General features: G+C 64.0%; 1 protein-coding gene across 3 annotated transcripts in view; it reads left to right on the top strand.

The window, feature by feature from the left end:
• Positions 1-11602, top strand: part of ASCC2 (activating signal cointegrator 1 complex subunit 2) — a 28144-nt gene extending 16542 nt beyond the window's left edge. For 2 of the 3 annotated variants that reach the window (XM_051973084.1, XM_051973085.1), the window contains exons 8-19: positions 784-896; positions 1670-1744; positions 2903-3010; positions 3451-3519; positions 3815-3889; positions 4593-4773; positions 5397-5614; positions 6669-6788; positions 7630-7857; positions 7975-8077; positions 8999-9078; positions 9260-11602. In XM_051973084.1, coding sequence (XP_051829044.1) covers positions 784-896; positions 1670-1744; positions 2903-3010; positions 3451-3519; positions 3815-3889; positions 4593-4773; positions 5397-5614; positions 6669-6788; positions 7630-7857; positions 7975-8077; positions 8999-9078; positions 9260-9431 — 1542 coding nt within the window. In that variant the 3' untranslated portion in view covers positions 9432-11602. The remainder of the gene's footprint in view (positions 1-783; positions 897-1669; positions 1745-2902; positions 3011-3450; positions 3520-3814; positions 3890-4592; positions 4774-5396; positions 5615-6668; positions 6789-7629; positions 7858-7974; positions 8078-8998; positions 9079-9259) is intronic. The other variant, XR_007949709.1, reaches the window with a different exon arrangement.
• The last annotated feature ends 3172 nt before the right edge of the window (positions 11603-14774 follow it).

The raw sequence follows: 14774 nt of genomic DNA, 5'->3' as shown, positions 1-14774 counted from the left end.
ATGGCATACATTAGGTGCTTCATAAATGTTGACTGATTGATTTCATCAGTAGGGAGCTCCTAGACCATCTACCCATGCAGATGATAATTCATGTGCGATTTTTCATCTTAGAAAGTTGCCTGGGGCCACCGAGACATTCGGGGACTTCGCCCACGGTCACACAGCCGACCTACGCCAGAAGCAAGGATGACCCCTGGTCGTCCAGACTCGAGGGCTGCCCCCCTGTCTGCCGTCTCTCATTACCTCTCCAGGGCTAATATTATCCCGTCTTACAGATGAGAAAATTACAACTCAGAGAGATGAGGTTCCTGATTAATGTCATCTAACAAAGAAGCGAAGGGATTTGTATCCAGCAACAGTCTAGACTGATTGTCCAATTAGAGTAAAAGCCCCACCAGGGTAGGGCTTGAGCAGTTCTCAATGTCCTCGGCAGCTGGCATGGTGCCTGACACATAGTAAGCGCTTAGGAAATGCTGATTGACACTGAGCTTTGGTGATTGTGTAAGCCAGGATTAGATCCTCTCACCTCCTGACCCTGAGTCCAGTCTTGCTTCTACCACACTGACTCTCAGACTTAATTCAGACGGTAACTCTTCCAAGGTCACTAATGTTAATGATAAATTTGAGACTCACCCCTGTGTCTCCTGCTTCCTTCCCTCAGGGGCTGCTTATTAGCCCTGCTGGAGGCCTCCAGCTTTCTCCTTACCACCATAGATTTCTCGGTGACTGTAAAGGTGACTTCTGACCCTTGGGGGCTAACGCCGGGCTCCTTTCTATCGCCAGGAATTGAGGGACGTGGTCCTCTACTTGTGTGATACCGCTACCACCCTGTGGGCCTTTTTGGATGTCTTCCCATTGGCTTGCCAGACCTTCCAAAAGCATGACTTCTGTTCCAGGTATGTGCTTGGGGACAGAGGCCTCTGCCCTGCCTCTACCTTGGCCTGTAAGGGAGGAGCCTTCAGGCTTATCCTGCCTAGGTTTGGCCCTGGCCGACAAGGTCGGAAATCTGCTGGAGCCTCGTGCCTGTCCCTTGTGGTCGCCCAGGCTCGAGGGCCACCTGGGGCCAGTGCTTTGGCCTTCTGCTTGGAAGAAATAAGGTGCTTGTGTATTGTCTTGGCTCCGCTTTTGGCCTGTACCTCGCTGTGAGACTGAGCCTTAGTTACAGCACAAAGAAAGGGTCCTCGCTCTGCCTGGGCCGTGGAACACATCCGAGCCAGTCCTTCTTAGAACAGAGAGCTCCTGGGGCTTAGGGCAGCCTTTGGGCCCTCAACCAGGGGGTCCCAGATTTAGAGCTGGGAGGGACCATTGGGGTCCCTTGGGCTGGGATGAGCGTGTAATCTCACTGCAGTTGGAAGTCCAGGAGCCACCCCAGGCAGAGGAGTTCCTCCTGGAGATACAGAGTAGTAGGGAGCCACTGTAGCTCTCAGCTGTGTGACTGACCAAAGGCAAGGGAGAGAATTGGAGGGAAGAGAGCCCGAGGACAAAAGTGGGGCTGCTTTGGTGGGTTGATTGATTGGTGGATGAGCCTCCCCCATGTCTTTCTGGAGGAGGGCAGTGGGTAACTTTTGCCTGCCCCTGCCTTTGGGGCTCCTGCTGGGTGCCGCGGGAGTGTGGGGTCAGTGGCTGGATGACCGGGTGCCCACCCTCACCCTTCCCGTGCCCTCCACAGATTGGCTTCCTTTTATGAGGCGTCGATTCCTGAGCTGGAAGCTGCGATCAAGAAGAGGAGGCGGGAGGATAGCAAGTAAGGATGGCTGCGCCACTGGCAAGATAACCAGGCGCTCTGCGCCTCCATGAGGGCGAGGCTGGGGGTGTGGCCACGCCCTCCTTGCGTAGGTCACATGACTGGATCTGGAACCAGGAGGAACCTTAGAGACTGGGCCAAGTGAGGGCAGAGGTCAGCCTGGTGGGGACTGGTGGGCCGCCTCCGGATCCCAAGAGATAGCCGTAGCCTCCGGAGCCTGTCGGCCAGAGCTTTCACGTCGGAGACGAAGGCAGCGGAGGGCTAGCCGGGAGGGCATGGGGCTGGGCCTGGAAGCCAGGCCGACTTCCCTGGTTTCCTAGGGGTAGATGGTCTGTCCCCAAGAGGTGCCTCCCAGCGCTCAGCTGCCTCGTGCTCCCTTTCTCTCCCCTCCCTCCTCTCCTCTTTCTCTCCCCCTTCCTTCTCCCCCCCCCCCCATCTCCCTACCCCCGCGCCTCCATTGTGAACGAGCATAAAGGAGAAAACTTATCCACAGTCTCCGAGCCACAGTGGCTGAGCAGGGACTCCTGGCCAGGCCTCCCCCCCTGCCCTGCTCTGTCCACAGCTCGTCTCAGCGCCTCTGGACAACATCTGCCGCTCGAGCCAGACCCTGGCCTCTCCAGGTAGCCCCCTGGGCTGGGTTTGAGTCCCTCGCCAAGTCCCTCTGCCTCCCCGGGCCCCGGATCCCGTCCAGTGGGGAGCGAGCAGCGCAGGAGCCTTGGGAAGCCCCCGGCAGGGCTGCCGCGCCCTCCTCCTGGGCTCCTCCGGCCCTTTCCTTTCCTCGCTTTGCCCTCGGTTCCTTCTCCTGAATAACATGGCTGTCTTTTGTTTTCTCATCAGCTGTATCCCCCAATACAGAGGGGCGCCCTTTTAACAGAGAATAAAAGGAGCGAGAGCCGGTTGAGCGGAGCTCTCCAGCCTGACGCTGTGCACGTGCTCCGCGGCCGTAGGCCTCCACCTCTGCCAGGAAGGGAGGTGACTTCTCTTCTCTGTCCTTTGGGCCGGGCCCGGGCGCCCGCAGCGGCCGCCTCCTCTTCACCTGTTTTCTTTCTTTCCGATTCCGTGGTGGTCGCCGCGTCTCGCTGCCCGGTGCTGCTCGCTTCCCCGTGGCTGCGCGCCTGGAGGGCTTCCCACACTTCCCTCGCCTCCTTCCTTTCTCAGGTTGCTGGCTGACCTGTGGCAGAGACTGTCCCATTCCCGGAAGAAGCTGGTGGAAGTTTTCCATATCCTCATTTACCAGATCTGCCTGCTCCCCATCTTGGAAAGCAGGTACCCCCTTATCCGGCCGTGCAAAGGCTCATCAAGAGGGCTCCCAGCGGGGGCGAGAGATGCCGTCCTGGGGGTCCCGGGCGTGGGACGGTGAAAGGAGAGAGCCGGCCCGGGGTGGGGGCTCCCGTGGTGGGGAAAGAGCAGGAGAAAGCCTTCAGCAGGTGGAAGCGGGGGGGAGAGGGGATATGAGGCCAGGGGAGCATCCTGGGGGATGGGGGGGAGTGCCGCCTGGACCACTCAGCGGCGTTGCTGCTGCTTGGTCCATCTCCATCCCTTTCCCATCCTCCCCTGCGGCAGTGACCAGGAGCCCGGGCCTGTCCACAATCAGGTCCCAGTGTTAGTGGGTGAAGTCCGGGGGCTGAGAGCTGGGGGTGGCGAGGCCCAGGCCCCACGCGGCCCCAGCGGGCAGACCTCACGCCTGTCCTCCTCTGCCTGTGCAGCTGCGACAACATCCAGCCCTTTATTGAGGACTTTCTTCAGCTCTTCAGCTCGGTGCTGCAGGAGAAGAGGTAAGGGCAGCGCCCGGCCGGGCCCCCCTGGCTGGGTGAATTGGCCCTGTCTGCCTCCGTTTCCTCATCTGTAAAATGGGCAAGATAGCATCTCCCTGGGAGGTTGGGCGGAGCAGACTTTTTCAGAGCATTCCTGATCTCTTGACCTCTGATCTAGTTCCTGGGATGTTTTGTTCATGTCCACCTGTTGGTGGGCACTGGGAAGGGCTGGCTCAGGGTCTCTAGCAGCCCCCCGAGTTTGGTGGCTGCTGTCTGGACTCCGCCTCCCCGGTCACCCTGACTCTGGGCCTGGCAGGTTTCTCCGAGATTACGACGAGCTCTTCCCGGTGGCAGAAGACGTGAGTTTGCTGCAGCAGGCGTCTTCGGCCTTGTATCCTTCCACTGCCAGGGGGAGGGTCATCCCTGGAGGGCGGGGACCCCATGGAGAGCCGGGCCGAGCTCCGGACGCTGCCGCTATGGGGGCAGTGAGCGGAGGCCACCTCGTCGGGCTGGAGCCGGCTGCACGGACGCCTGGGCGACAGCCAGCCCTTCATCCAGTGCCCCCGAGTGGTTTGGTCAGAAGAAAGGTGCCCGCCGCCCTCTGCCACTGCCGCCCAGCTCGGCCATAACGGGGGGCTTGTCTTGGCTCCTTACTGCCAGTGGGCTTCCTGCTCCCCGCTTGGCGGCTGTCCCTCCTGCAAGGTCCTGCTGGAACACTTCCAGTATGGCCACCATTTCTGCCCATTTCCCTGGAAAGTTATGACCCCCCGGCGACTGAAGGACCAGAGTAGGCAGCTTTTCGATGGCGTTTAAGGACTGCAGAGTTTTTGACCTGTATAATCTCATTCGAGTCCCACGACCTCATGAGATGGGGGGGGTGATTGTCACCCCCATTTTGCAGATGAGGTAACTGAGGCAAACAGGTCACACAGGCATTAAATGTCTGAGATAAAATTTGAACTCGGGTCTTCCCGACTCCAGCCCACTGCTCTATTCCCTGAGCTGCCTGACCACCTAGATAGGAGCACAGTGTGCCCAAGCCCTCGAGCCCTGAGGAAAACAGTGGGCCAGATGCCCTTAACAGGTGCCCCCAGGGACGAGACCCGGACCGCCTACATCCTGCAGGCCGTGGAAGGCGCTTGGGAAGGGGTGGACAGAAGGAAAGCTGCCGTGGTCAAGGACTCGCCACCGTCCAAGGCTCCCGAGCAGCCCGCAGGCCCAGAGCCAGGCTCCGTAGCAGCCCCGACACACCTGAAGATGGAGGAGGAGGAGGAGGTGGGTGGGAGGCTGGGAAGGTCGATCCTGGGGTCTCTGCTGCTCTCCTTGGCCAGGATTTTCAGGGAGCCCCCTCCTCTAAAGAGGAAACTGGGACCCAAAGAAATTGTGACACTGTAGAGCAAGGATGCCCAGGGACCAGAGAGCCCATTTTAGAGATGAAGAAACAGGGAAGTGAAGGGTCCCGTGTCTCACAGGATCAGTGGATTGTGAATTTAAGGTTGATCCTCCTAATTACAGAAGGGGAAATTGAGGCTCTGGGAAGGGAGGCCCTGGGAAGGGGTTGGAGCTGCTGCAGGGGAGTTACCCATGTCCGGCCTCCAGGAGGCCCGGGCCAGCTGGTCACGGAGAGGCCTTTTGGAATAGGCCCCTTGTTCCAGTGTCCGCATGGAGGGCCGGAAGCCATCGGGGCAGAACTCCGGCTCCAGGCTGGGCCCCACAGGCCGCAGCCCCCCCGAGCCCCCGGCCAAGACTGCGCAAACCCCTCAGCTTACAGATGCGGAAGGGGGCCGGCCGGGGCCGGTCACAGGGCTCACGCGGCCCTTGCTGGCTGAGGCCTTCTCCATCGAGCGGGGTCCCCTTGGCCGCCCCAGCCGGCGTCTCATCCCCCTGCTCTCCCACAGTGTGCTGGCGCTGCAGCCGCGACGCCCGCCCCCCGCATCTCTGGGGTGGAGCTGGACTCCCTGATCTCGCAGGTGAAGGACCTGCTGCCGGACCTGGGCGAGGGCTTCATCCTGGCCTGCCTGGAGCACTACGACTACAGCGCCGAGCAGGTGATCAACAACATCCTGGAGGAGGGGCTGGCCCCGGCCCTGAGCTCCCTGGATCGCTCCTTGAACAGGTGTGTGGGGGAGGGGAGGGGGCGGCCCCTCAGAGCCTGGGGCAGCAGTGACTGGGCGGGGGTCTCCTGGTCCGGGCAGAGGGACTCCTCCGGAGCTCTGGGGGCTGCCCTGGTACACGGTACCCTCGGTGCCGATTCCAAGACCCTTAGACCTGGAGGGGACCAGAGAGACCCTCGTGCTCGGCTTCTTCACCCCCGGGGCCCGGAGCTGGCTCCGACGCATTGCCTTTGTCACCCTGAGTGTTGGGGGGCCCGAAAGTCAGGGTCCCGGGCCTCGGCTGGTAAAGGGGGGCCCCGAGGGGCCCCGAGGCTTCGGCTGCTAATGGAGGGGCCCCGGACATACAACAGATCAAGGATGTTTGAGCCAGTCCAGCTCCCATTTTAGGGGTACAGACCGAGCCCTAAGTCTTGGCCACACTCAGGCCCTCCCTTCTCCTGAGAGAGCTGAGGCTGGAGCTGTTCCCCCGACGGCCTCGGCTTCTTCCTCTCAGGAAGGGCACGGGTGCTGCTGGCAGGCTCCGCCCCGCACAGGGCAGCCGCTAGGGGGCGTCCCGTGCCCCCCCTGCCCCCCTTCCTGAGCTGGCCTTCCCTCCTGCCTCGCTGGGAGGCTCAGGGCCCGGGGTCCGAGCTCGCTGCCCTGAGAGCCTGAGCAGGCTCCTCCCCCCCGCGGGCCTCTGTTCCCTCCTGTAAAGTGGGGGCGTGGGACTCGGGCCCGGGATCGGCTCCTGGGAAGCCCCGGGCCCGTCTGTCCCCAGCCCCGGCCCGTCCCGCGCACACCAGGCCTCTCACTAAGGCTTCGGTGCGGAGGAGAGCGCCTCGGGGGCCTGGCCGGGCGCTGGGACGTGGCCTCCGGGCGTGAGCCCCGGGGAGCCGGAGCTAGATTGTGCAGAACCCCCGGCTTTGTGGAGAACCGCCGGCCCTGGGCCTGGTCCTGGGGAGTCTGGAAGGCGCTTTCAGAGTCTGCGGCTCCTCAGGGCGGATCCCCGGCCGCGGGGCAGGAGGGGGAGCCTGGGCCCGGGCCCCCCCGAGCCTCGACGGGCCCTCTCTCCCCCAGGCAGATGCAGCCAAGCCCGACCCCGCTGGTCAGTTCCCGCCACAACGTTTTCCAGAACGACGAGTTTGACGTGTTCAGCAGAGACACCGTGGACCTGTCGCGTGTGCAGAAAGGCAGGAGGTGAGGGGGGGACCCCGAGAAGGGGGGGCCCAGCGTGGGGGAGCCCGGCCTGTGACCCCTGCCATGACCCCTGCCGTGACCCCTGCCATGCCACCTTGGGCAGCCTCCATCTCCTTATCCACAAAGGAGGGTTGACCCAGCCGACCTCTGAGGTCCCTTCTGGCTCTGGGTCAATGGGCGTCTTAGAGCCGGGGGCTCACTGCTGCCAGGGCAGCCCTTCCCCCTCTCTGCCAGTCTCCGCCTGCCCATCGATTGCCTTCAGGGCCGGATGTGTGCCCGGGCACGTAGTGAGCCTAAGTGGCGGCTGCTGGGGGGGTCCCGAAGCCCAGGATTGGCCCGCAGCCCTGGCCCGCCCCGGGACCCCCGAGGGCTCTTCCTGGGGGGGAGGCGGCCTCAGGCCCCGGCCTTTCTCAGGGGCCGGACAGGGAGTGCCCACGGACCCAGGGCGTTATCCCGGGTTAGTGACTGTGCCCAGAGAGAGAGAGACAGAGACGGGGAGAGGGAGACAGACGGAGACGGAGCACCCCGCAGGGAAGCCCTGCCTCCCTCGCCTGGCGCTGCCCGATCCTCTCCCCACACGAGCTCATCGCACAGGGCGCTCCCAGGAGAAGACCCCCCACCCCCCGAGGCAGGGCCGCCGTCTGCAGCTGACACACTTAGAGCTGCCGGACCGCCCAGAGGCTCCGTGTCCTTCCCCGGCCGGGCTGGTGACCCACGGGCAGCCCCTCCTCCCGAGACCCCCGTCCCGCTCCCCTCCCTCTCCCCGGCCGGTCTCGCCGCGGTTCCCTGGGCCCCCTGCGGGGGGGACCTGGCCGGCAGCCGCCGCTCCCTGCCCCCACAGGAAGGGGGAGGACACGCGCAGCCTGCTGAACGACAAGCGCGCGGTCCAGGAGCAGCGGCAGCGCTACAGCCAGTACAGCGTGGTGGTGGACGAGGTGACCGTGGCCGCGGGGGGGCCCGAGGCCCTGCTCGGCCGGGACGACTACGAGGACGAGTACGACGACACCTACGACGGCAACCAGGTGGGCGCCAACGACGCGGACTCGGACGACGAGCTCATCACGCGCAGGTGAGCCCCGGGGGAGGGGGTGGAGGGGCAAACTGAGGGCCGGGAAGGGCCGGCCTGTGATGCAGGGGGAGGACTCGGGCCGGGGGGAGGACTGACCACTGTCTCTCTCTCTCTCAGGCCGTTCACCACCCCCCAGGTGCTGAGAACCAAAGTGCCTCATGAGGGGCTAGAGGAGGAGGAGGAGGAGGAAGAGGAAGAGGCTGAAGAAGAAGGCCCCAAGGTATCCTGTCCTCTTGAGCTTCCACGTTCTCCACTGTGAAATGGAGGGTCCCTGAGGACCCCTCGGACTCTGCCATTCTCCGGGCCAGCCCTCGGGGGGATGGGGGTCATGGGGAGGGGCAGCCCGTGACAGCGAGCGTGGCCCAGAGGGAGCCCCAGACCCCTGGTGTCTGACTCCTCCGGTGACCCGCGGCAGGGGCAGCCGACCTCGGCCCCTTGGACGCAGTCTGTGGTAGCTGGGAGGGACCCTAGGGTCCTTCCTTAGGGCAGTGCCACGGGACCAGATCCTCGGTGCTGGGCCAAGGTGGGACAGGAATCAGCACTGATTGAGCACCTACTGTGTGCCGAGCACCAGCCGAGAACTTTCACCGTCTGTCCTGTTGGGGGGGGAGGCCGAGCTCGGCTCCCACCTCTGACCCCTCCCAGCTTCTGTTCGGTTTAAATCGCTTCCTCACTTCACGGTTTTCTCATCTGTGTCGAGGGGGATGATCGGGGCCCTTTCCTCCCAGGAGGGTTGTGAGGTACAAGTGAGAGGGGGCTCCCCACGGCGGGCGGCTCTGGCCAAAGGCCTCCAGACCTCGGTTCCTCATCTGTTAAATGAGCGGCCCCGGGTCCCTCCTGGGCTTCCGGCCTGTGGGGGTGGGGCTGCTCCCCCCCCCCCGCCCCCGGCCGCCTCTCCTCCAGGCCGGGTCTGGAGCCTCTTGGAGGCCACAAGCAGACCTTAAGTAACTCTCCCTCTCGACCAAAAAGCTGTAAATGGTGAGGGGGGGAGGGGAATCGGGGGCGAGGGGGAGGTCTTAACGGAGCCCTTACTCCCAGTCCCGGGATCTGCCGGGGGTCCTGGGCTCCTGGGGGGACTAATGGCCTCGTGCCGGGAAGAAGTCCTGTTTCATGGCTCGTAACCGTGTCCCCTCCCCCGCAGCCGGACCATTTTGTCCAGGACCCCGCAGTGCTGAGGGAGCGCGCCGAGGCCCAGCGCATGGCCTACCTCGCCCGGAAAGGGTGAGCCACCGGGGCTGGGGGGAGGGGGGCCTCTCGGAGCGGGGGCCGCCCGCCTGGGAGGGGGAGCCGGGCCGAGGGGAAGCCCTCCACGGCAGCCCCCCCTTTCTGACCCGCACCCCTCACGGGCCCCCAGTCTAGTCACTAGCCTCGGGTGGGGGCTGACGGCTCCTTTCTTGCCCAGGTACAGGTACGATGGCTCCTCGGCAGTCACCGGCAACCCGCGGGGGCACGGGCAGAGCCGGGAGACCACCCAGGAGCGCCGGAGGAAGGAAGCCAACAAGGGGGCGAGGGCCAATCACAACCGGCGGCTCATGGCGGACAGGAAGAGGACCAAGGGCATGATCCCATCCTGAGAGCGGCCCTCCTCCTCCCCCTCCCCTCCCCTCTAGCCAAAGCATAGGACCCAGGGCCATTTGGGATCCCGACCCTCCTGCGGGCCTCCCCACCAACTGTCCCTCGAACCCGAGGCCAGAGAGCTCGTTGTCTTCCCCTCCGTGACGTGGCAGCCGCGCGGCCCCGGAGGAGGGCGTGCGCCCCTAGGTGAGCCCGGGCCGGCGGCCGACGCCACGACTCTTCCCTCTGACCACCGAGTGCCTTATCCCCAGTGACCCGACTCCAGGCTGGCGAGCCGGGCCCCCTCCTCACGCAGGCGCGGCTGGGCCTCCTCTCCCAGCGTGGCGAGCGTTCTGTACATGAGCCCACAAATAAACTCCGAAGCCATTGGGCAGCGTCCAGCAGGGCCAGCGGCCCCGGCCGTCCCGCCCTCCAGCTCCGGGCCCGCCGGCGGCCAGTGCCAGGAAACCTTCCCGCCCGTCCCTCGGGTCCGTGCCGTGGGCGGCAGTGAGCTCAAGCCTTTCCTGTCTCCTGTGTTTGATCCTCAGTCGTCCTGGTGATCCTGTGTCCATTTTACAGAGGAGCAGATTGAGGCCCACAGAGGGAGGAGACGGCCTCTGAGTTAGTCTCAGGGCTGGAGTGGAACCCCGCCCCCTCCATCTTCAGGTCAGGGCTCTTGGCATTCACCCCCCTCGGAAAGCAGACGGGAGGGAATCGGAGTAAGCCCCCCCCCCCCCCCCCCCCCCCATGATTGGGAGCAAAGCCGCAGGGCAGGGGCGGCCCCTCCAGGCCGGCCCTCCCCCAGCCAGTCTGTCCGCGGGAGCTGACGCAGGGCCGGGGCACAAATCACCGCCCGCTCCCGCCTTCCGCGCCGGCCCCAGCCGGTGGTAAATCACCCGGTCGGGGTTTGCGGCCGCAGTCCCCGCGAGGCTGAGGGTCTCTGGGAGCTGATTCCGGCTGCGGCCACTGACTGAACTCCATTAGTGCCGCTCTGCCGGCCCGGGCCGGCCCGGCTCTGACAAATCACCCCGGGCGGACGAAGACGATTTATCTCCCCCGATCGGGGGGAGCCCATTAACTGGAGAGGCCGGCGGGCCCTGACGGATGGCTCGTGTCGGCCGAGCCGCACGAGTGGAAATCAATGGCCGTTCCTCTCCGCATCGTCCTGTGTTCTCCCCGCGCCGCTCAGGGTGCGGGAGATGTGCCGGGGTTCCCCACCGCCTCGCGGGCGGCCCCCCGTTTGTCCCGGAGGGGCCCCTTCCCCTCCAGCCTCTCGGCGTGGAACTGTGAGCCACATCTCACCAACTGAGGCCCCTTGGCAGAGGGTGATCGGGGGGGGTTCGGGGGTCCGGGGGGGCGGTGAACAGATGGATCCATCAGCAACATCGCGGCTTCCACCCCTGGTCTCGTCCCTCCCCCAGTCCTGCCCCCCCCCCCCACCTGCACTCATTCACCAAGCTCCTATTTCTGTACCACTGTGCTAGGCACCGCGGGGGGACACATTGCGGGGGGTCCCCGAGCCCGTGGCTTGTGCCCTCGAGTTTACAGCTTAGCCGGGGGAGCGGGCGGAGTGGAGGTCAGTCGCCCCTGCTCCGGAGCTCGCTCGCTCACTCACTCTCAAGGGGGCATCGTCGGCCCCTCACAGCCCGAGACCTCTAAGCCCCTCGGGCCGGCCGTGGCGGCCCAGGCCCAGTGGTGAGTGCAGACAGTTTAGAGGCGAAAGGGGGCGAGAGGCGGTCGTGGCGGTCAGTGCGAGGAGGAGGAGGGGGGATCCCGGCTAGCCTCTTCCATCCCATCCCTGTCCTCTCCCCCGGGACTCTCCAGTCCGACTCACCGGCGGCTGCCTCCTAAACACTTGTGCCTTTGCTCACAACTGTCCTGATGCTGGAAATGTCTTCCCTCTCTGCCCGTCGACTTCGGACCCGCCCTTCCAAGCCCACTTCTAACATGCCAACTCCGCCAGGAAGCCCATCCTGATTTCCCCCTCGCCCCCTCACGGAGCACTTTGTAACTCTCTGATGCACTTGCGGAGCCCTCCCCTCTCACGGTTTCTAACCCTCCGTTAGACTGTAAGCTCCACGAGGGCAGGGACTCTGTCTGTGTCTTCCCTAACCTGTAGCTCCCCGAGCACCCAGCCAGGCCCACCCTGCACGAGGTTAAGGGCTTAATAAACATTTGGTGGATGAACTGAGCTGCAGGAGAAGGCCTCGTCTACTCCCCCTCCTCCCCGTCCGCGGCGCCCACCCTCCCGTCGCCCGGGTCCTCGGGCCGGATGGTCGCGAGGGGGGTGGGAGAGAGGGCAGCCCCAGGGAGGGGGGAGACGTCCGTGCCCCTCCCCGAGGACCGAGCGCGTCGCTCCGGCGCGCTGGCCAGGGCCTCTCGGGAACCGTGCGACGTCCAGGGTGGGAGGGGGCTTTGGGGACCCCCAGGCCGGCCCAGGAGCCTCACACGTTTGAGAGGGGAGCTGCTGCCAGTGCCCCGGACGGCGACCCCCCGGCGTCCCGGTCATCGGAGGGTGGGCCATCTGGTGTGCGGCTGGTGACTCCTGCGGAGAAAGGCCCGGGTACCACATCGTTCCATATTCCAGGACCGTCTTCTGTGCCGGGTATTTATTGTAAACCAAGGTTCCACTTCCCCATTGTTCTCTATTATATTCCCAGATATAAAGCAAAGTCCAACCACCATGTTCCATATTATATATCGTGTGTATGGCAAACCAAGATCCAGATACCATGGTCTGTGTCACATGCTATGTAACATAAACTAAGCTCCAGTCACCGAAGCATCCGGTATTCTAGTGCTATCTTCTATACCGCGCATGTTACACTGAGCACAACGGCCTCATCATCCCACAGCATTATTCTGTTATGTACCACAGGTACTATAAAAGTCCGACCACCGTGTTCCCTGTTACACAGCGTGTACATGGTAAACCAAGATCCAGATACCATGGTCCGTGTCATACGCTCTATAATATAAACTAAGCTCCAGTCACCATATTGTTCGGTGTTATATTATCTGCTGCAAACGCGACAGACCAAGGCCCGACCAGCTCGCTGCTCCACGTTATAACCCGTACTCGAGCACGTGAATACCGAGGGCCAAGACTCATAAACTGCACCCCTAAGCCGAGTGCGTGGAGGATCACGCGTGTAAACGGCAGGTACCTCTCCTAGGACCGGGCTGAGAACGTCCAGGGGGGCTCGCCGGTCCCCCCTCCCCTGCGCCCTCATTTTCTAGGTAAGGATACGAGCCGGCGAGGGGACGCAGCTCCTTCGGGTTCAGCCAGCAAGCGGCCGATAGCTAAGAACGAGCTGCACTGTTACACGGGGCACACGCCTCCCCCTCCCCCGCTGCCCCACTCAGGCCTGACCCTCCCCCTCCCCCCCCCCCCCCCCCCCCCGGACCGCGGCAGGTCCCCGAGGTGACCACGCCCATGCTGGCTGCTTCCTCAGCCCCTCTCTCCTGCTCACCCTCTGCCTCCGTCTCTCCCAACATCAGGGACTTTTCCAACGAGCCCAGGCTTCCCGGGATGTGGCTTCTGACCTTCCCGAATTAGTTTCTTTGAGCATCGGCGGACACCCGAGCCCAGACAAATTCAGAGGGGAATGGAGCAGAACTGGCGCCAGCTCGAGGCTTCTGGCCCCCTTTACTAAGCCTGGTCCTTCCGGACACAGAGGGGTCCTCAGGGAGAACTCAGCGGGCATAAGGGAGGCCTCTGGCTGTGGGAGCGGGGGGGGGGGGGGAGCGCCTCTGATGCAGCGATGGCAGAAGGGAAGGCCGGAGGGGAGGGGGCAGATGGGGGGGGGGAGGCCGGGCCAGAGCAGGCCCTCACTAGGAGCCGACGAGCCAGAGGATGACGGGGGCTTGTCTCACTTTGCTTTTCAGAAGAGTCGCACGGAGTAAGAGTTAGGCAGGCCCTGACTCGTGTCTCCAGGCAGCTGCTGGCATCGGGCACCCTGGCGAGGCCGGCCGGAAATACCAGCTTCTGGCGCTCCTGGCCCCGGGCTCCAGAAGGGGACGGAAGCCGGGATGGGGCCGTTCCGACTCCCAAAGCCCCGACGGGGCGCCCCTCCCCTCTTGGGCGCAATGGAAGGCTTCAACCCGCTTTCCAGCTGCTCAGATCCATTACTAGGGGAGGCCACGCATGGCAGGGGGTTAGTGCCAGTGCGCCCCCCAAGGGCCTTGGACAAGCAGTGCAACGCGTCAGAGCCGAGAGAGAACGGAGCATCTCCCTGACACCATCCTCCCCCAGGAGCCCCCGCCTCTGCTGAGCCGCCTCCAGGAGCGGGGAGTGCGCCCCCTTGCCCCTGCCGGGAGGCAGGTCTGACCGGTCTGAAAGGTCCGTCCAGAGCCCAGTGACCAGCGGCTCGGAGGCGGACACTCCCGGTCAGGGGCCTTCAGGTCTCCTCCCGGCAAGGAAGAGGGGAGGCCCTAAACCTGCCCAGTTCTTCCCGCTCGCCCAGGGTGGCCACGTCCACTTAACTCATGAGACAGAGAACATAGCAATCAGGCCCATTTTACAAGGGGGGAGGCTGAGGCAGAGAGAGTGCAGTGGTGTCCGGAGGGATTTGAACCCAGGTCTTTTGGGCTCCAAATCCGGCAGCCCCTTCTCCAGCACAGTCAGTAAGAGCCAGGACGAGTCGCCGGGACTCCCGCTGCCCGGCTCCTTCCTCTAATTCTGGCTATCCCTTGTGGGGCCGTGTGGGCAGGAGCCTCGGGACCTCCCGGGAGATCCCGTTACCCCCAAAGAAACTCGAGGTGCTCAGAGTTAGAGCCCCCCAAGTATTCATGGGGACTCTTGGTGTCCGGCCCCCGACAGAGTGTTCCGAGCTCGTGCTGGTCTGAGCAGCCACGGTCGGACTCAGCGTAATGCTCGACAGCTCAGTGAGGTCATTCTGGTGCTCTGAGGACCAGCGGGGAAGGGCGTCCTTGGGAAGAAGGGCTGCCATTTGTGGCCCCCGGAGGAGAGGACCAGGAGAGGGGCGGCGTGGGCCTGAGGCCAAGGAAAGCTGCCCCCCCCCCCCCAGAACCGTCCAGGCTGGCCCCGGAGGTGGCGGAGGCTGGCCCCTCTCCCGGGAGGTGGCGGAGGTTAGCCCTTCTCCCAGGAGGTGGCGGAGGCTGGCCCGTTGTTTGTCAGGGAGATCACCGAGGCAGGAGTCCTTACGCAGGGTCCCTGCACCTCCAACAGGTCATCAGCTTGGATGGGAAAATGCACCTCTTGATTTATTCCAGTGTCATTAGTTTCTTTTGCCATAGATTCGATTTTATTTCACGAATCTAAAAGGTTCTTCTGAGAAGGGGTCTGCGGGTTTTCCCACACTGCCCAAGAGCTCCTCGGGGGTTCGGACCCCTCCGGAAAG

This window comes from Antechinus flavipes, chromosome 1 (genome assembly GCF_016432865.1).
Source record: "Antechinus flavipes isolate AdamAnt ecotype Samford, QLD, Australia chromosome 1, AdamAnt_v2, whole genome shotgun sequence".
In the NCBI taxonomy this organism is placed as follows: domain Eukaryota; kingdom Metazoa; phylum Chordata; class Mammalia; order Dasyuromorphia; family Dasyuridae; genus Antechinus; species Antechinus flavipes.
The sequence above is the reverse complement of the archived record's forward strand: the minus strand, read 5'-3'. Positions and strand labels throughout refer to the sequence as shown.